This window comes from Sphaerodactylus townsendi, linkage group LG04 (genome assembly GCF_021028975.2).
Source record: "Sphaerodactylus townsendi isolate TG3544 linkage group LG04, MPM_Stown_v2.3, whole genome shotgun sequence".
Taxonomy (NCBI): Eukaryota; Metazoa; Chordata; class Lepidosauria; order Squamata; family Sphaerodactylidae; genus Sphaerodactylus; species Sphaerodactylus townsendi.
In genome coordinates this window covers 19,641,825-19,663,778 of record NC_059428.1, presented here as the reverse complement: position 1 = coordinate 19,663,778, position 21,954 = coordinate 19,641,825, and the positions used below count along the sequence as shown (strand labels likewise).

The 21,954-nt window shown below is 44.7% G+C and overlaps 1 protein-coding gene across 4 annotated transcripts in view; it reads right to left on the bottom strand.

Moving 5' to 3' along the window:
* The window catches only part of AMOTL1 (angiomotin like 1), a 118,846-nt gene that overhangs the window by 79,635 nt on the left and 17,257 nt on the right, over window positions 1-21,954 (bottom strand). For 2 of the 4 annotated variants that reach the window (XM_048494368.1, XM_048494369.1), the window contains exons 2-3: window positions 16,888-17,044; window positions 10,079-10,129 (exon numbers count right to left, since the gene is read on the bottom strand). In XM_048494368.1, the coding sequence (XP_048350325.1) occupies window positions 10,079-10,129; window positions 16,888-16,969 (133 nt within the window). In that variant the 5' untranslated portion in view covers window positions 16,970-17,044. The other 2 variants (XM_048494374.1, XM_048494372.1) reach the window with 2 other exon arrangements.

Genomic DNA, 21,954 nt, shown 5'->3' with positions numbered 1-21,954 from the left:
CAGTCTTAAATGGAACTTCCAAAATTGGCTACCAGGAGTTGGCTACCTTATTCAACCTAACAATAGGGTTAGCCTATTGAAACAGCTCCTTCCACTATACATATAGTGCCTGTCAGGTGATAGGCACTTTGCTAGTAAATACATACCATATATACTTGCATATAAGTCGAATTTTCCATCACATTTTTCGACTTATATGCGAGTGTGGTGTATTTTAAAAAATATTTCAGGGTTTTTATTTTGTTGGCCCCCAGGGGGAGCAGTTTTTAGGCTAGTGGCACCAAAATTTCAGGGATTTTTCAAGAGACTCTCCTGATGATACCACCCAAGTTTGGTAAAGTTTGGTTCAGGGGGTTCAAAGTTTGCTTCCGGTGGGGTTTCCGGTGGGGGAAGACGCTCCGCAAGCGGCGGAGAGTTGGAGAGTTGGAGTTTGCCGTTCTCCTCCTTTTTTGGGGGCTCGAAAACTTCTAAACTGGAGGGCTTCTAAACTGGAGGGCTTCTAAACTCAAGTAAAAAAGGCAAGGCTCATCTGTGGGTCGGGTTGTGGCGAGACGGCAGGCGCGGGAGAGGCGCGCTTGGGAGAGACGGCGGCCTTCTCCATTTTCCCAAAACTTGGGAGGGTGCAGCGCTCCACAGAGCCGTGAGTCATAGTAGCCGGGAGGCGCAGGAATTTCAAACTGAGGAGCGGCAAGCGAGTCCCGGTTTCATCGGAGGTTCCCTCAAGGCCTCGGCAACGTCTCAACCCCCCCCCCCCTCCCCTCTCCTCTCCGTAACGTCTCAACTCTTCAACTCAAGCCATTAGGTTTTAGCTTCCCGGGTCCCCAGGAAGGGATGGCTGCTGGCGAGGAAACTGCGGCGGCTGGTTGCTTTCCCTCGATGTAGTGTGGATGTTTTGTGTTTTGTGTTTTTGTGCTGTGTTTTTGTGCTTCTTAAACATGCTACGTGGAGCAAGAAGTTTTTATAGTCGGCAAGTCTTAATACAAACTGGACTGAAATGTGAAATGGCTATTACGGAAGATTTCATATGTCTTCACAATATACCGGCAGAGGCAGCTAGGACCCCGGGGGAACCCTGGATTACAATTCCTGGTAGAAGGTTGAGACGAAGGCGGGATAGAAGGAGGAAGAGAGGGTGCCGGGCTGGTGTTTTTACTAAGCTGGGAAGGTGTAGTTTCAAGTCTGCACTTCCAAGCATTTTTCTTACTAATGCACAATCTCTTATCAACAAAATGGATGAATTAAGGCTACAGACTGTGAAGAGCAGGTTTGGCAAGAACAGCTGTGTTTTATTAATTACAGAAACCTGGCTTCACTCACAAATTCCCGATGCGGCAGTTGAACTACCTGGTTTCACTTCTTTCCGCAGGACAGAAGCAGTAAAGATTCTGGGAAGCAGAAAGGAGGGGTTTAAGCCTCTATGTGAATAAGAGCTGGTGCACTAATGCAAGCATCACAGGGGTCACTGCTCAAAGGGAATTGGAAAGTATGACTATTAGATGCAGACCCATATATCTGCCACGGGAGTTTAGTGTGGTTATCATCATTGCGGTATACATTCCACCTGATGCTAATGCTGCCCATAGCTTTGAGCTCTCTGTATAACATTGTTGAAAACCAGCAGAAAAAGCATCCTGATGCTGTGCTCATTATAGGAGGAGACTTTAATCATACTAAAGTATTTACAGTGCTCCCTAAACTCTACCAGCATGTTAGGTGCCCCACTAGAGGATCCAATACATTGGATAAAGTGTATACCAACATTAAGGATGCCTACAAGGTGATACAATTACCACACTTGGGTCAGTCAGACCATTTGTCACTGTTTCTGGCACCAGCATATATTCCACTTGGGAGGCGGGTGTTGCCTGTAATAAAGACTGTAAAATCCTGGCCTGATGATGCCTCTAAACTACTTCAAGATTGTTTTGAGACAACAAATTGGGATGTTTTTCTACCACCCAGATCTGGAGGAGTATACCACTGCTGTTCTGAGTTATATCACCTACTGCACAGACACTCTTACTGTGGATAAGCGCATCCGGATTTACTCCAACCATAAACCCTGGATGACAAGGGAGGTTCAGCGACTTTTGCATGACAGGAATATTGCTTTCAGATCTGGTGATGAGGCAAAGTATAGTGCTGCGAGAGCCAGTCTCAAGAGAGGCATTCGACAAGCCAAGATGAGTTATAAGAGAAAAAAATTGAAGATTATTTTAATAATAACAACATGAGGCAGGTGTGGCAGGGGATTCAACAAATTACCAATCATAAACCAACCAATGACATCTCTGTAGATGGGGATTCTTCTTCTCTGGCAGGGAAGCTAAATCACTTTTGCCAGCTGGAAACAGGGCTATCAGAAGGAGATGACGGACAGCCACTAGGTGATTGTAGCTCACACATCACTGTGGAGGAACATGAGGTGAGGCAAGTTTTGAGGGCTGTGAATCCAAGGAAGGCTGCTGGACCGGATGGTATTCCCGGTCGGGTGTTAAAGGAATGCGCTAACCAACTGGCTGGTGTTTTTACTGGGATCTTTAATTGATCTTTATCCCAGTCCACCATTCCATCTTGTTTGAAAGCTTCCACCATTGTTCCACTACCAAAGAGATTTCCTGCTGACAATCTTCAGGATTATAGACCAGTGGCACTCACCCCCATCATCATGAAGTGTTTTGAAAAACTGTCCATAGGCATATTAGTTCTTGCCTTCCAGATACATTTGATAAACATCAGTTCGCATATCGGACTAATAGATCTCTGAGGAGGATGCCATTGCCATTAGCCTCCACACAGCTTTGACGCATCTGGAACAGCAGGGGAATTATGTGCGAATGCTCTTTGCGGACTTTAGTTCCGCATTTAATACAATCTCGCCACAAAGACTGGTGACAAAACTTGTGGACCTTGGACTCTCACATTCAATCTGTTTGTGGATTAGGGACTTCTTGTCTGGACGTTCCCAGAGGGTTAGACTGGGAAATCGGGTTTCCTTAGTTCTTACTCTAAATATGGGAACGCTTTACAGGGCTGTGTGTTGAGTCCTTTACTGTTCACCCTTTATACATATGATTGTACTCCTGTCTATCATAGTAACACCATTATCAAATTTGCTGATGACACAACGGTGGTGGGGCTCATCTCTGGGGGGATGAGTCTGCCTCTGGGAATGAAGGGGGCCGACGGCTCTCAGGGTGCAGGGGAAAATAACCTGGTTCTTAACACTAACAAGACAAAGGAGCTCATAGTGGACTATAGAAGGAATAGCTCAGGAATTCAGCCCGTGACTATAAATGGAGATCAGGTGGAGGGGGTGGCTAGTTTTAAAGTTCTGGGCGTTATGATTAAAGAGGATTTGACCTGGGGAGTACAGACTGCAGCGGTGGTTAAGAAAGCCCAGCAAAGACTGTACTATCTGAGACTTTTAAGGAAGCAGCAACTGGATGGAAAACTCCTGGTGTCCTTTTACCGCTGTGCTATAGAGAGTGTCCTAACCTACTGCATCTGTGTATGGTTCTCCAGTTGCACAGTGGCGAATAGGAAGGCGCTCCAAAGGGTGATCACCACTGCACAAAGGATTATCGGCTGCCCTCTCCCCTCCTTGGAAGAAATCTATAATGCCCGAAGCCTAAATAAAGCCCAAAATATTCTGAGGGACCCGTCTCATCCAGCACACTCTCTTTTTAAACTGCTACCATCTGGCAGACGATACAGGGCCCTCAGAACTAGGACAAAGAGGTTTAGAGACAGCTTCTACTCTAGAGCTGTGGCTATGCTAAACTCCGCTGCTTCATATTGATGTATTTGGGGCTGTGTAGGGATGGGTGGAGGATGATGATGTATGAGTCTGAAATTGTGTGCATCGAGGAATGCTGCTGTAAATTTCGTTGTGCGTGCACAATGACAATAAAATGCTTATGCTTATGCTTATGCTTATGCTTCAAAGTTATGGACCCCCAAACAGGGTGCCCCATCCCCCATTGTTTCCAATGGGAGCTAATAGTAGATGGGGCTACATTTTGAGGGTCCATAACTTTGGACCCCTTGAGCCAAACTTCATCAAAGCTGGGTGGTATCATCAGGATGATCTCTTGCTGATACACCCAAGTTTGGTTCAGTTTGGTTCAGGGGGTCCATAACTTTGGGTTTGCCCCATCTCCCATTGTTTCCAATGGAAGCTAATAATAGATGGGGCTACATTTTGAGGATCCATAACTTTGGACCCCCTGAACCAAACTTCACCAAACCTGGGTGGTATCATCAGGAGGGTCTCCTAAAGATACTCTGAAATGTTGGTACTGCTAACATAAACATTCCTCCCCTGACCAAAAATCCAGTTTTGAAGGATTTTAACTCTTGTGCTTTAGCTTGGTTGCTGGTTAAGCTAAGGTTTTTGTACTTTTAAAGTTATTGTTGAGACCATATTGTTTTTGTTGACCCTCTTTTCCACTTAAAGAGCTAGTTTACTGTTTTTCTTTGTTTCCCCCCTAAAATTAATAGGCATAATGTGCCAATGAACGTATATATTTTTGTGACGTATACCTCTGTGTGCCTTCTCTGATTGTATACTATGCTACATCTGGAAACAGTACCAAAAAAGATAAAAGTTCACTGTACATCTGTTTTCTCCATTTGGATGAAAAGTGCTCTTTTCTTTCCTTCCTTTAATAATTTGACCTCTTTTGTTTCCGACCGAGGATGCTGTGAGGCGAAGCACCAGCGCTCTGGATTTGTTCCAAGCTCAGATGAGGTCAGAATTGGGGGGGGGGGGGCAGTTCTCCCAGCTGGGTGGCAAACTGAGCAAACAGTCGGGATTTTTTTTTAAAAAAGGAACATCAAATGGAATTGGCTTCCTAGAGATAATAGTTGTGCAACAGATTCTAGAATTGCAAACCCTTTGGCTTCCTTTGCTATCAGGGTTGGCCGCTGCTGCGTCTCCTTTTAAACGCATGTCCGTCTGCTCAGTACCAAAGCACAGCTGATCCGCAGAGCAATCGCGACCGTGATTGCGCTGCCAAATGTCTGAACTGGGTTAGGAGAGAAACTGAGAATCTTAATTCAGATTTTAGGAGCCTCCATATTCAAAAAAGGGCTTTTGAGGTCACACAAAGTTCAATGACCCCCTGCACACCACCCTCATGCTAAGGAGCCTTGTTCATACAGCTGGAGTCACCATATGATCCTGGGTTCTAAGACCCCCCATGTCAGAAGACTGAATGGGGCTATTAAATGTTTGAACACAGTGCTGGACAATAACTGTTGAATCCATGCCGGATTTTTTCTCCACTGCAAATAGCTTCCAAACCACAGTTGGCGGGATTGGAAGCAGGGAAGCGCAGAACACATCCACTTTCCAGGTTTTCCCAGCCCCTGGCAAATTCTCCCTGAAACCTGATTTGGCGCGATCTTTTCGGAACACCACAGTCCTTGTGCATTAGCAAACTGTCCAGATGGGAAGGAACGCAATTTTGAAGATCCTGTCCTTATTGTTGTGCAATAATAATAATATAGACCTGGGTGAAATGTTAGGAGTTAATACTACCAGATCATGGCTACACAGCCTGGAAAACTCACAACAGCCAGTTGATTCCATCCATAAAAGCCTTTGATGATACAGTTATGGTGGAGTGGTTAAGAGCAGGTGGATTCTAATCTGGAGAACCGGGTTTGATTCCCCACTCCTCCGACTGAGTGGCAGAGGTTTATCTGGTGAACCAGATGTGTTTCCGCACTCCTACATTCCTGCTGGGTGACCTTGGGCTTCGGAACTCTCTCAGCCCCACCTACAGTTCTTCGGAACTCTCAGCCCCACCTACCTCACAAGGTGTCTATTTTGGGGAGAGGAAGGGAAAGGAGCCTGTAAACCACTTTGAGTCTCATTACAGGAGAGAAAGGGTGGGTATAAATCCAAACTCCTCTTCCTCCTCCTCCTCCTCCACCTCCTCCTCTTCTGCTTCTTCAAGATCATTAAAAAACCAAGTCATAGACCACAAGCGAGCTGAACAGTCAGGAAAAATCCTGACTCAAAGTGGCAAGTTGAGGTCATTTCCCAGAAAGCTGTCCAGACAGGTAATGCGTCTCCTTTCAAACTCCTGGAGAAGATCCAGTCATGGGGCCAGGGATGCTACAATGCTGCAGGGCATCGAGCTGTGGTATTAAACTTGTTCATAAATTATCTGGGGAAAGGCATGGCCTGTGAATCAGCCAAGTGTGCCAAATGACACAGCAGCATGCAGCATTTATTCATTAATTTACCTTTTAAAACATCTATTTCTTTTACTTCACTTTTACTTTATTTCAGATTTGTACCCCACCCCAGCGAACTGGGCTCAGAGTGGTGAACGACAACATCATAGCATAATATATATATAACCAATAACACCATCTAACGAACAATACATTTCAATTTTTAAACCTGCATTATTTGAACATCAAATACCGTGTTTCCCCGAAAATAAGACAGTGTCTTATATTAATTTTTGCTCCCAAAGATGCGCTATGTCTTATTTTTCTGTGTTCTGTTCGTCAGGCATGTTTCCAAACAAAAACTTTGCTACGTCTTACTTTCGGGGGATGCCTTATATTTCGCACTTCAGCAAAACCTCTACTACATCTTATTTTCTGGGGATGTCTTATACTCGGGGAAACAAGGTAGCTTGGCAATATAAAACGTTGAGCTTCCCAGTAATATAAATACTGGAGGGGAGCTCCTCTCAGTTTGCACACAAAACTCCAAACTCTCCCCCAAACTCCTAATTCCTAAAATATATCAAGAGGGAAGGCAAGAAAAAAAAAGGAGGGAAAGGAAAGAAAGCGAAAGTTTAAAAAGGCAGTGGGAAAAGGGAAGCGAGGAAGAGAGATGCCAGATTTGATGTCAAACCCCGGCTGCCCGACACATAAGCTTGGCAGAACACTTCAGTTTTCAGGGCCCTGCGAAACTTTACCATATCCCGCAGACCCTAATCTCGGATGGTAAAGAGTTCCACCATGTTGGGGGCAGCGCCGCAAAAGCCCTGACCCTAGTTGTGGTCAGCTGGATTTCCTTCGGGCTGGGGATTTCTGCCTTTCCTTGTGGCTCAAGGTAGCTCACAATAATAGTTAAAAACATTTGCAGTGAACACCAAAATAAAATAAAATAACCAAAACGGTGGCTCTTTCCTCCAATGCAAGAAGGCTTACTCTGATGCGAAAAGCATCATGGGAAACCAACTTGTGCTAAAGGAAAGCCCTACCCATTAGTGGGATCCAGGATCCAGCCCGAGAAAAAGGTTAAAACTGTTGTAATGAGCCACTCTGCATGCCTGAACACTGGGGGATGCTGTACCTTTCTAAGTTGTCCTCTCTTGGGGGTTGCTCTCTCTTTATGTGGGGCCTGGGATTGCCCACTAACTTCCTCCTCCTTCTCCCTCTGTAGCCATTCATGATTCTTCTTTTGTTTTTCAAAAGCTCATGGACATGCCATGATGACATCTTGCTACTGTGGGTCTTTCCAAAGAACTAATTCTGCATGCATATGACAGCACATTAGAGGCCCACTTGTATGGGGAAGTATGTTTCTTTATAATAGGGCTTTCTATCTATCTTTCACTTGGACCAAAGAATATGAACTGAAGCTACTTGAATTAAATGTAATTTTATTCTACCTACCTCACAGGGTGTCTGTTGTAAGGGGGGGAAGGGAAAGGAGTTTGTAAGCCCCTTTGAGTCTCCTATAGGAGAGAAAGGGAGGATAGAAATCCAACTCTTCTTCTTCTTTATCTTTGCATTGACCTCTTTGTAGGAATGTTTTCTTCGCTGCACTCAACACAAACTGGGCTGATCCAAAATAACTCCAGCAAAAACCATGTCTAAAACCCACAGAACTCAGAATTACATGAAACACATAAAGCTCCCCAAAACATAAAAAGTGGATCAGTGTGAAAAGAAATCCAGTAAACCTTCCCCACCACTGCTAACATAAACAGCCTTCTTGAGTAATGAAAGCAGGCATCTGTCAGCTATCCCCCCACTTAGAGTGGCCAAAGGCCAAGAGGGAAGTGACTTGTCATCATGGAACAGTTCTAGGAAACATGGTGCCACAAAAGAGAAGGCCCTGCACTATTATAGATCTTATCTTTGTAAATTCTGGGCTGTGGAGCACCACTACCCTAGCTGATCTCAGGGAGTAGAGAAGAACAGAGGTGGTCCTGAAGGAATGTACGCTTCAATGAACAACTTTAAAGGTTGCTGCCATCACTTTGATCTGGGCCTAGAAGTGTATGGACATTACAGCTGTAGTTAAATATATCATCCTTACAGCCCATCCTGGGTTACTTCCACAAGGGGTGCAAAAACATTATCACCTTGGGGCAACAGCAACAAGAAATGAAGGGATGAGTGTGAAGGGTGTCCACCCAACTCAGAACCACCAACTCACTATGCCTCAAACTTCCTCTTTTCCTTCTATCTTGCTGGGATGGCCCTCCCAAAGGCCAGACCTCCACTTACCCACATTTCCCACTGTAATGGTACAGCATGATTGAACTGGAAAAGGGGGGAAAGCCCTTGAAAGAACGAAGAGGTGTGCGTGAAAATGCTGTGTGATAGAAAACCCTATACTATTGTGAAATAAATGCTTTGCTCTGTACCCCTCCCCATAGTGCAGTGGTGGCGAACCTTTGGCACTCCAGATGTTGTGGACTACAATTCCCATCAGCCCCAATTGGCCATGCTGGCAGGGGCTGATGGGAATTGTAGTCCATAACATCTGGAGTGCCAAAGGTTCGCCACCACGGCCATAGTGGCAAGAAAAGGAGGGTCCCCAGGTGGCTCACAGCTACTTCCTGGATTCCCCATTAAACTGGGTTAAAGTAGATCTTTCCCCTAGAATGCACAGGGGGAAAAAATCCCAGGAATGTTACCATGAACAAGGTGCCACATAGACATTCCCCTTTAGAAGGAGAAGAGTTTGGATTTATACCCCACCTTTCTCTCCTGTAAGGAGACTCAAGGTGGCTTACAAACTCCTTTCCCTTCCTCTCCCCACAACAGACACCTTGTGAGGCAGGTGGGGCTGAGAGGGTTCAGAGAGAACTGTGACGAGTCCAAGGTCAGCCAGCAGGAATGCAGGAGTGTGGAAACACATCTGGTTCTCCAGATAAGCCTCTGCCACTCAGGTGGAGGAGTGGGGAATCAAATCCGGTTCTCCAGATTAGAATCTGCCTCCTCTTAATCACTACATCTTGCTGGCTCTTTAATGTGGGGCTTTTTTTTCCCCATGTGGGGCAGATCTCCCCAAGGAACAGCCCTTCTCAAAGAGCAAACTACAACATTTTGTACTGTTCAGTTATTTTTATCTCTTTCCTTAAAACATTTTAACACTAGCTGTTCCTTCCGAATTATCTTGTCAGGCAGCCCCACACAGAGGACACTGCAGTAGTCAATACCTCAGGCTGATGAAATCCCAAACTATCTTAATTTCTTGGGTGCTGTGTGGTTTCCGGGCTGTATGGCCGTGTTCTAGCAGCATTCTCTCCTGACGTTTCGCCTGCATCTGTGGCTGGCATCTTCAGAGGATCAGATCCTCTGAAGATGCCAGCCACAGATGCAGGCGAAACGTCAGGAGAGAATGCTGCTAGAACACGGCCATACAGCCCGGAAACCACACAGCACCCAAGTGATTCCGGCCGTGAAAGCCTTCGATAATATCTTAATTTCTTCTTTCCAGAATTATTCCAAGGTGGAACCTGCAATTACAGAAGAGACGGAGGGCTCTCTAAATATAGGACCCGTCTGCTGCTTAGACGGATCCATCACTTGTTGGACTCCATGTTCAAAGCAAGAACAGTTTTGCAGGAATGACCTCTTCAGTCAACCCTTCAGCATGGATGACTGCAGAAATCACCATGCTGCAGAGAACAGCTTCATTAAACGAGTTATAAGAACATGCCCCCAGTAAACCCAGATACACATTTGTACATCATAGTGGAGAGCTATCCTGTGTTTGCAGTCATTTGAGTGCTCACAGCCTGAACATGCCAACAGATGCCAAAAAATATCAACGATCCATTAAACAACATGCGTAGCGTATCCTTACCTGACTCACCGGCCTCCAAAATCGCCGGAACAGCTTTGGAAGCATCCGTTTCTGAGGGAAGAGAAGCAAAAATCTCTTGAAAGATCAGTTAGATTGAAAAGCACAAACCAGGCGACAAAATTTGTTCCTGCCAAACTCTCCTCTTGGGTTCTGTTATCCTTCGGGGCATCCAAATTCTGACTGGAGCAAGATCAACCAAATTGAGTCAACCGTACATAGGGGAAGGGGGGAAACCCACTATTGGTCCGCACCGAATGATGTTGGTGGGTCTCATCTGTTTGCAAACTTTGAACTGGCACAATCTGTGAGATCTACTCCTGCTGGCCAAGCTTGAGCAGAATGAAGGATCACGCTCACCTCGTTATGCTGGAGATATTTCCCAGATCCCCTCTTCTTTCCTCACCAGAGCCCAAAGTTTGCCCCCCTGAACAGTCACACATGGTTTCGGAGACAGCAGCCAAATGGAGCCTTCCAATCTGACACCCACCTGAACGGGGAAAGCTAAGTCTCCTCCCGTCAACACAATCCTCTTTCTCGCCATCCCGCCTGCCTCACACCAGTTGCTAGGCAACAGAAGCAGGCTTGTTCTGCAAACGCAATCGGGATTAACTCTCCATCCCTTTTCCTTTTGGGGGGTTATGTTTTCGAAATGCTACTTTCTTATGCATTTATATGAAAAGGCCAAATGTGCAAATCCATTGAAATTTAGCCCCATGCTAACAAAAGCAGCCCACAAAGATTTATATAGTGCCAAGAGTAGCAAGCTTGGAATCTGGTTATCTTATGGCACTCTAGCCTTTGGACTTAAAGTGGCAGATCTCAAGAAGAAGAAGAAGAGTTGGATTTAATTCCCCCTTTCTCTCCTGCAAGGAGACTCAAAGGAGCTTACAAACTACTTTCCCTTCCCCCCTCACAACAAACACCCTGTGAGGTAAGTGGGGCTGAGAGAGCTCAGAAGAACTGTGACTAGCCCAAGGTCATCCTTCTGGTGTGTGTTGGAATGTACAGGCTAATCTGAATTCCCCAGATAAGCCTCCACAGCTCAAGCGGCAGAGCGGGGAATCAAACCTGGTTCCTCCAGATTAGAGTGCACCTGCTCTTAACCACTACGCCACTGCTGCTCCTCCAGGATCTATGACGAAAAATGTTGGTGAAATTGATTAATGATTGTAGATATCTCCTCAATGGGCCTTAATTATCTCCTCAGTGGGCCTTAATTATCAGAAAATGGCTCTGCCCAAATGCCCATCAGGGCTCAGGATTGGTGACCTCCCACAGAGGAAAGAAGTGGGAGCCAAATACTAGCCACTGCTGACCTTGCTTAGTTTTTGAGATCTGAGAAGATCTGGCTAGTCTGGGCTATCCAGATCAGGGCTGAATCGCCCACTGAAGAAAGCAAAACGTGTGCCGAACAGACCTGCTGGGACACAGACGCAACAGAACACGCCAGCAAGGAAAACGAGAATGTGGAAAAGCCCAGGGTGACTGCAAAAATCAGTCATGGATCGTGGTAAGCTTGTACTCCCAATATTGGGAAGAGCTGTGGTTCAGTGATGGAGCATCTGCTTGGCAGTCCCAGGTTCAATTCCCAGCATTGCCAGTTAAAAGGACCAGGCAATAGGTGATGCTAAAGACCTCTGCCTGAGACCCCAGAGGGCAGCTTCCAGTCGTAGGCAGTACTTGATGGCCCATGGTGTGATTCAGAGTAAGGCAGCTTCATGTATTCACAGAATCACAGAGTTGGAAGAGACCCCAAGGGCCATCAAGTCCAACCCCCTGCAATGCAGGAATACATAATTAAATCACTCCTGACAGATGCATCCAGCCTCTGTTTAAAAGCCTCCAAAGAAAGAGACTCACCACACTCCTAGGTATTTATTATTATTGCAGATTTCACAGCTGCCAGATATTTAGCTGGTTGTTGGCCTTCATTACAATTCGAGCCTCACCCAGAGGCCTAGGAAGTTGTAATGTATCGGCGTAGTATTCGTGCGGATCCCAGCAGGGCTGCCTTCTGAATTTGACAGATGTTAATTTTTGTCAATTCAAAGATGTTTCAAGTGCTGCCCTAGTGTTTTGGGGATGGCGCCCTGCGTGCCGATTACCACTGGGACGACCTCAGCTGGTTTGTGCCATAGACGCTGAAGCTCGATTTTCAAATCGCGGTATCTAGTGACCTTCTCGTGTTCTTTTTCAATGACCCTGCTGTCACCGGGGACTGCTATGTCGATGATGCTTACTTTCTTGTCCTCGATCACGGTGATGTCTGGTGTATTGTGTTTCAACACATTATCATCATCATCATCATCATCATCATCATCATCATCATCATCATCATCATCATCATCATCATCATCATCATCATATTGATACAAAAACAGTTATACACAGCAAACAAGATCACTATACTGGATTTTGTATTAAATCACACGTCGGACACTTCCCAAGTATCTAGGACTAGATGATGAGGAGGAGGAGGAGGAGGAGGAGGAATAATAAGAATAAGAATAAGAATGAGAATGAGAATAATAATAATAATAATAAAGATCGGCATGAGCCGGACTACAAGCAGAGGGCCTTAATACTGTTGCTCAGATGATTCACTGGAACTTGTGCCACAACTACCATCTACTGTGACAAAGAACTGGTGGAATCACAAACCACAAAGGTCACTGAAAATGAACAAATAAAACTACTTTCTGGGACTTCCGAATTCAGACTGACAAAGTTTTGGAACAAACTACTCCTGCCCTCACGATTGTGGAAAAGTGTGGATAGTTGATGTTGCAATTCCTGGTGACAGCAGGATTGATGAGAAACAACTGGAAGAGCACACGATCTGAGGATTGAAAGATTGAACTACAAAGACTCTGGCACAAACCAGTAAAAGGTGGTCCCAGTGGTGGTCGGCACACTGGGTGCAGTGCCTAAAGGTCTTGACGACACTTAAAACAATGGCGTGACAAAAGTCACCATATGTCAGCTGCAAAGGCCACCCTACTCGGCTCTGCACGCATTATTCGTCGATACATCACACAGTCCTAGATGCTTGGGAAGTGTCCGACGTGTGATGTAATACAAAATCCAGCATATTGATCTTGTTTGCTGTGTATAACTGTATAATAATAATAATGAGAAGAAGAAGAAGAAGAAGAAGAAGAAGAAGAAGAAGAATGAAGGAAGAAGAAGAAGAAGAAGAAGAAGAAGAGAGAAGAAGTTTTATATACACGCCCTCTCCCTAAAGGGCTCAGGTGATTAATACAACTTATGGAGAATTAGTGCATTCCATTTATTAGAACGAAAGCTCTTACTGTCAGGAAGTTTTTTCCCTGATGATGTTAGAGTCAGGAATCTCTTTGCCTTCACTTTGAACCCATGACTCCTGGTCCTGGCCTCTGGAGCCGCAGAAAACAAGCTTGCTCCCTCACCAACATGACATTCCATGTATGTGTTCATGTAATATGACTGGCTGGTCAGCTCTCAGTACTCAGAACTGTAACATCTAAAAGGATTATTGATGTCCGTCACTCTATGAAGTGATCCAAACCAGCCTGCTGTGTTTTAAAAGCCATCCCCCCCCACACACTCTGTCATGTTTTCCCGCTCTTAATCAAGTTCATCTGTCACACTGTTGTAATGCTCCTCTTTCCCCATCTTTCAACGTGTGCCCATATTTTACAGATGTTTCTCTAGCCTTCAGTGGGGAGAGGGGATGACTAGTCAGCCATTTTAATTAGATTATCAATGTCTCCGCTGCATGACCACATATGGGTCTCGGTTTAATATCAGCCAGTTGTATTACAATATAAAGATGATCTGCAAGCCCACATTCCCTTACTTCAGCCTAAACTACATCTGACATTAGGTCAGTGAAAAACCTGAAAGGAATCTTGTAAGCCTGAACTCAAGAGTTGGGAGTTGGAGTCCCGCAGTCTGCACACTGTGTTGCAAAGTTACCTTAAGTAAGCAAGCGTTGTGACCCATGGATCAAAAGGCAACAGTGCTTTAGGGTTCGCAAAACAAGCCGCTGTGTCCCTTGAAAATGAGCTGGTTTGATTTTGAGATGTGTGTGAGAAATGGCTGACTCGGACTTTGTTTCTCTCTTTCTGAATAACGTCCTCTGAATAACACTGACTGAGCTTTATTTGTAACATCAAAGTTCTCTGTCCCTGGGTTCAACTGTGTATTTGCTCTTCTGTAAGGAGTTAATCCAGTGCTGAGTCGCCAGACCCAAACTGCAAGTAAATTAAGTTCCCCCCCCCCCTCACCAAAATCACCTCATTCTGTGGTATATTCCAGACCTTGGCCTTTAACACAACACTGCAAAGGCTCAATTATGTCCAGTGGTGGCAATGTAATAAAAGCTAAGCTGTATTTAATGCTGGAAACAGATGGAGCTTCCATATAACCTCCCCAGTGTAAGCTTCCAGACTGTAACTCCGCACAAATTAGTGTGTTTTGGTGTGTTTTCCTCATGCAAGGGGGAAATTGGCTTGGTGCAAACTTTAAAGCACAACTACTCAAAAAACCAAAAACCCTACAGTTTCTTACACCAGGATTCAGCTTGTAGATAATCATAAAAATTCTAGTTTTCCTTAGCACACAAATGTCAAACTCGCGGCCCTCCAGATGTTATGGACTACAGTTCCTATCATCCCTTGCCAGCATGATGCTGGCAGGGGATGATGGGATCTGCAGTCCATAAGAAGAAGAAGAGTTTGGATTTATATCCCCCCTTTCTCTCCTGCAGGAGACTCAAAGGGGCTTACAATCTCCTTGCCCTTCCCCCTCACAACAAACACCCTGTGCCAAGGTGGGTTGGGAGCTGAGAGAGCATCCAGCTGTAGACTAGCCCAGCAGGTCACCCAGCCTTGGCGTGTGTGGGGAGTGTACAGAGCTACAATTTGCATTCCCCAGATAAGCCTCCACAGCTCAGGCGGCAGAGCTGGGAATCAAACCCGGTTCCTCCAGATTAGCTACACGAGCTCTTAACCTCCTACGCCACTGCTGCTCCCAATAACATCTGGAGGGCCACGAGTTTATTTATTTATTTATTTATTTTTTGAACTTATATACCGCCCCATCCCCAAGGGGTTTGACACCTATCCCTTAGCAGATGCTGGTTTCTGTCTTTACTCTTTCCCTCACCTTACCCATTGTCACATAAATGGTATTCTGTTCTGCTTTGAGGCACGGGTGGTACTGGAGACAAGCCTGTACTGGGATTTAGCCAAGGTGTTCACATTTGTGCATCATGCCAAATCATAGCTAAGACTAACCGTGGTTAAAAAACCAACTTCAGGTCATGGTTTCATGCTCCCCAGTTAGAAGAGGAGTGGCTCACCTTCAGATGATCAAATTAAAGTTCAGTTAAATCACAGTTTTATGAGACATCTGAACAGTGGCATAGTGCCAAGGGGATGTGGGGGGTGCGATGCACTGGGTGCGGGGGCGTGGCAGGAGTGCACGCGTGCCCCAGGTGCAGTTCCCCCTCGCTATGGCCCCGCATTCTGAACTAATCCTGAGTGTATTTGAGGACCCTTAAATTAATTCCACAGCTTTTCAGGGGTCTGCAGTTTGAAGAATAACATTTGGCTGAATCAGAGACAGTTGAAAACAAGGAAATTATACAGAAAGCCCCAGTAGTCAGCGTGCAGTAATTTGAGAATTGGTCTGGTTTATGGGAAGTGTAATGTTTTCTGCAGCAGCCTATCAAAATAGTCTACTTATAACTCTTACCTAGTAAAACAGAGCTCAAAAGATTTCCCTATTTTTGTCAAGTATTCCTTCAGAATATTTCCTTCTATGACAGTGGTGGCGAACCTTTGGCACTCCAGATGTTATGGACTACAATTTCCATCAGCCCCTGCCAGCATGGCCAATTGGCCAATTGGCCATGCTGGCAGAAAATGATGAAGGTAGTCCATAATCTATCTGGAGATATAGGTTCTCCACCACTAGCCTCATCTACTCGAAAATACAAGGTAAATATTTTAGGCAGCATCCACACCTAATAGAATATTGCGCTACCATTACTCTTTGGCAATAACTCCAGGATTGCCTGGTCTGAACCGGCAAAACCCAGTTGCAAAAGATAGCTATATAGGGTAAATGATAATACACTATCCAACAGTGTGCAAATGACCTTTTAGTTCATTCATGTCACAAACAGCCTCTTACACAAGTGGTGTTTCATCCAACTGTTAGCATTTTATGCTTACTGGTTACGCAGTCAGTCTGATTTAATTGGGTTGCTTCTGTTCCAGCAATCAATCACTACTGACCCTGAAACTGAAAATTATCTTGTTTCCAAAAATATTTATTGCAAATTAGCAGACTTTTGGAAGAGCTTCACAGGCTTTTGGAGGGGCTGGCCGCGGTTCTATTGCCCCGCACTGAAACTGGAACTAAGCTGCCTTTTCCATCTTGGTAGGGCCCTGATTCCATCCTGGGCCCTGCCTCTCCTCCCTTGTCCTTTGGACTTTAGACCGGGCGCCTGTGTGTGTGTTTTTACACAACCTTTGTTGTTTAATCTGTATTTATTGTTTTAATTGCTGCTGAATTTTAATGAGTTAGATTTTATGTTATATTGATTTACTGTTCTGGAAACAGTCATGTTGTGAGCCGCCTCGAGCCCTTCGGGGATGAGGCGGCCTATAAATTTAAATTTTAATAATAATAATAATAATAATAATAATAATAATAATAATAATAATAATAATAATAATAATAATAATAATAATAATAATAATAATAATAGATGTCTAATTGGGAACAAGAGAAAGACTAAAAGCCGAAAATAATCGTACCTCTTAATGTGTTGACGAAATGAAGAAGCCCGCTGTGTGCCAACCAGCGAATGTCATCCAGGGTCCAGTGTTTAGGGTCCATAATTCTGCACCAAGCCACGTCCCAATTTGTGAGTAGGTAAAGCTTCACAGGATGGCTAAGAACAGGAAACCCCACCTTCCAAAAATAAAAACCCACATTAGAACATATAGGCCATTTATGTACTTGTAATCTGCCCCACGGTGAGCCCACATTTCCTTCAGGTCAGATTTTTGGTGGCACACACATTTCTCCCCACTCCCAAACTCACCACATCGCAGATCAGATAACCCCCATAGTTTGTGAAAGTGGGTGAAGCGTGACTTTTCCCCTGCCTGCACAGGGAAAGCAAAGCTTTTGCCTTCCGAGTTTTCTGTTGCTCCTTGCCTTCCACTGCCATTGCAGGGGCAGCTCCATCCCACCCTCCAGCCAGCATTTCTAGGAGATTTGTTAGGGCTTCTTTTTAATTTTTTAAAAACACTTTCAACCTATTGCATATGTCAGGCCAGAGACCGCCTCTGGTCCCTGAGCAGCGGTGTTGAGAAAAGACAGGTTAGGAAAGAAGCCCCAAGGATCAGACATTAGAAGCAAAAAGAAGGTTTTACTGAACAGAATATAGATATCTGAACAGAAGGTGACCCCTCCCAAGGGAGAGGCACCCTCACCATACAAAAGACCTTAGTCTTTATAGATACAAGGAGTACATACGTCATGGTTCACAACCATACCCACCTAACATAACCATGCCCCATACACGTGCTATGAGCATGAACCTTAAAATCTGATTGGATAGTCTCCCCGCGTCCTAAGTGTCACATTGAAACTGCATGTCCTCTCCTCGTGTCTGGTTCCTTACTCAAAAGCTGGAATTTTCCTCTGTCTCACTGTCTCCTTTCCATATGCAAAAGGGACCATAAACCGAATTCTGCCTTTTCTGGTTTTCAATCAGATAACCAGTTTCCCAGGGTGGGTTTGAATCATAAAACTCCCCTTTCACTTTAAAACTGATTTTTTTAAACCCATACACCATTTGATTCTAATACAATAGAATTATATTACAATACAAGTAAATATAAATCTCTCGTTATCATTTCATTGTTCATTATTCATTAAGATATAGAAAAATCCTTTTCAATGATCTAATCAAATTCCTTTTCTCTATTCCAACCTTTGATCCCTTTATGGCTATGTTTGTTAACTTCCACATAGCTGTCCCATCTAGCTAGTTTGCCAAACAGGTCTTGGATATGCCTTCTGGCACATCTTAGTGATAAGATGTTATCTTTCCTTAGCCTGTATCTTTGTCGCTTTGTGCAACTTTGTAATTATCCCTGTGACAGCTGACAAGCTATTGACCTGCTGGTCTCTATACACAGAAACCCCATTTTGATTTTACAAATCTTTGGTTCTTATAAACCCCATATTCCTTGATATCAAATACAATTTTTAGGCATATGGCCCTATCCCCACACATAGATCCTTAAAATACCTCTACTCCCCCCCAAAAGCAACAAATGACCTCCTGAACCAGAAACACAAAACAGGCAAAATGGCGGCTGGGTTTGGAGGAATCCTCATGGGTCACTTCCTCGTGTGTATACTAAGAAACACAGGGAGATCCCACTGTGGAGCAGACAGCCTTAGGGTAAGTACTGCAGGCATAAAGGACCATAGTGACATTTATATTTACTGCAAACATTAAGATATAAAAAAGAGGCAGTTTACATTTCCCCCATCTTTGGCCTATAGTGAAATAGTCATGTTAACGATCTGCACGGTGGAGCTTGGAGAAGTGAAATAAATGTTTAAAATAAAATAATAAACAATAAACTATCAATGTAGTCTGACAATTGGCTGTAATTCTGGCTCCTCCCCAACCCCCACCTGGAGGGCAGTTTGAATTTGGAAGGCATCTTTTAAGAAGAAGAAGAAGAGTTTGGATTTATATCTCCCCTTTCTCTCCTGTAGGAGACTCAAAGGGGCTTACAATCTCCTTGCCCTTCCCCCCTCACAACAAACACCCTGTGAGGTGGGTGGGGCTGAGAGAGCTCCGAGAAGCTGTGACTAGCCCAAGGTCACCCAGCTGGTGTGTGTGGGAGTGTACAGGCTAATCTGAATTCCCCAGATAGGCCTCCACAGCTCAGGCGGCAGAGCTGGGAGTCAAACCCGGTTCCTCCAGATTAGATACACAAGCTCTTAACCTCCTGCGCCACTGCTGCTCCTCAGAGGGGATCTTTAGAGGTTTGCTATTTTATCTTTTGTTTTTCATTAACATTGTAAGCTGCCTTGAACTACAAGGAAAAGCAGGATATAGATGTTTTAATAAGCAAACTTGGCAAACAGGGCAAGCGAGCCTCACAATCCCCCGAAAATGGCAGGAGTCGACACTAGCTAGACTTGCGATAAAGGTTTCAGTCCCTACATAGAGTTAGCAAGAAAGACCATTTCTCATCCCTGGTGCTCAAACATCCTCTTTCATAGCCTGCCTGTGCAATATAAACTTTTAAAGATCTACACGCCAGCCATCTGTCGCCTGTCCCACACTGATTAAAATCCAGCAGACACAAAAGCTATCAGCCACACTCCGGCAAAACTCTGCAGCAGAAGCCTTAAAGTTTCCGTCTTCATTACCACAAGCGAGCAGCCCTCATCGCTGATTCAGAAACCAAAGCTCACAAGTAAATCCAAATCCCAGCATGCAATAGGGAAACAGCTGTAAATGATGTGGATCAAAAGAAGGACGATCGCTCTGCTTTTTGTTGATAATCACAGCAGACAAAAATCAAAACCTACTGAACTTTTTGGGGAGAATGAGATTAGGTGACGAGGCTAAATGCTCTGAACTACTGGGTCAATCATCAACCCATAAATTTTCAACATATGAAGCTGATCTTTCCTTCCAAAGTGTAATATTAACAGAATAATCGGCCATTACAAAGGGTCTCTACCTATCTATCCCTCTCCAGGATCGGGTCTGTCCACACTGTAAAAACCAAGTGGAGACTCTTGCTCACATTATACTTGACTGTCCGAGATATGTGGGTATTAGGAATTTCTCTCCTGGGCGGGTCTTAGACAAATCTGAAAGAGACTCTGACAACTCTGTTGTGGAGCTTTTGTTAAATAACACAGAGGCCATACTCTTGGAAAAAGTAGCAAAATTTCTTTTACAAGTGACAGAATTTTCTAAGTAACGTCCAATACTAGATACAGTTTATCTGACTGTGTTTTGAATGTTCTTTTGATTTGTACATCAGAAATGTCTGTAATGCTCTGGAGCCTAATTTAATATGTCTAGTAAAGGTTGTTGTATTGTAACAGAATAATCCAGTTGCACACCTAGCGCTCTCTCCCAAGTGCTTTATAAAACAGGAGGGTGGCGTGTTACCCTAATAGGCAGTCTCCACTTTAATTGGGGGAATTGACTGTACATCCATTTTGTCTGCACCAATGTTTTGCTCTGATTCCAGTCTTTGGCCCCCTATGCCTTTATGATACCCCTTAGCACAGTGGTTCTCAACCAGGGGTTGGGACCCCTTTGGGGGTCGAACGACCCTTTCACAGGGGTCGCCTAAGACTCTCTGCATCAGTGTTCTCCATCTGTAAAATGGATAAATGTTAGGGTTGGGGGTCACCACAACATGAGGAACTGTATTAAAAGGTCACGGCATTAGGAAGGTTGAGAACCACTGCAGCAGAAGGAGGGGTCTGGCTGTGTATGGGGGAGGGGGGACCTTAAACACTAACAAAATTTATTCCAGCATAAGCTTCTGTGAGTCAGATCTCATTCTATCAGCGGCATAAGAGTATCAACCCAGCCGGTGCAATTTATATGCATAATAGAAAGGCAAGTTACTTTCTATAGCCCAGATGGTTTCCATCCTCTTCTGCATCAAACACATTTATCCTTATCAATAAAATTATTTGCATCTCCTCCCATAATCTCTCTACCTTCATTTTCCCTGCCTGTGACCTTTGCCTGCTACTCTCAAGGTCAGACTCACCCTATATGAGAGATTCACAATCAGATCTCTCAATTACAAAAAAATCAAATTAAAAAGGGCTGTAGGGATTATACAGGGCTGTTGGTTTGTCTTTGTCTCTCATCAGCAGATGCTAAAAGCAAGAGGAAAAGCACTTAATCGTCTCTGCCCCCCCTTCCCCCAAACACACCATTTTTACCTCTCACAATCTCATCTCCAGCAACATTTTCCTAACTGAGGTTCCTCAATAGGGCCAAACTTCTACTTAAAGAGACTAGCAGAGACAACGCATAGCTCGAGGAAGATGCCAATACGTCCTGGGGGCATAGATTGTTTCCAATACATCAATGATTGCCAAAGATGATACTGTAGAGTAATTAACCATCTATTGGTCCCATGCCACTGGTGACCAGGTCCAAACCAAGTCTCTGGGGCAGTGGCCTGACAGTAGGCAATAGGGCGTAGCTTGTTTGAGGGCATAAATATCTCAAACTGGCTTTTGTTCCCAGATGAGTTCAACTAGGCTGTCCGAATAAAGGAAAACACAAAGAGAGAAGCTATTCCCAGAGAAAGAGTCCATCAGCCTTCCAACACTCATCATTTCTCTCCTCAAAACTGTACCCCACCCCCATCACTTCTGTCGCAGTGTTAAGCAGTGATTTGGCTTCCCCAACTGGCCTCCACCAAATGTGCAATTTGGCTCTTGGAATGGAGCTAAAGTGAAGAAAAGATTGCAGGTCCCGAAGCAAAATGTTCTGAGGCAAACTGGACTGGACAAACGACATCCACAAAATTGTAAAGGGGGGAAATTTCTGTCAAGAGAGAAGACATCTTCTGAGTAAAATTTCACTTGAGATATTTCCCCCCCTCTGGTCTGTCCATCCAACAACAGGTGTCAGCAGTGATGGGATCCAAAAAATTTAGTAACAGGTTCCCATGGTGGTGGGATTCAAACTATGGTGTAGCGCCAATGGGGCTGGGGGGGCACGGCGGGGGCGTGGCCGACATTCCCTCGGGGCAAAGGAGCATTCCCTGGGGCGAGGGAGCTGTGGCAGGGACACAGCC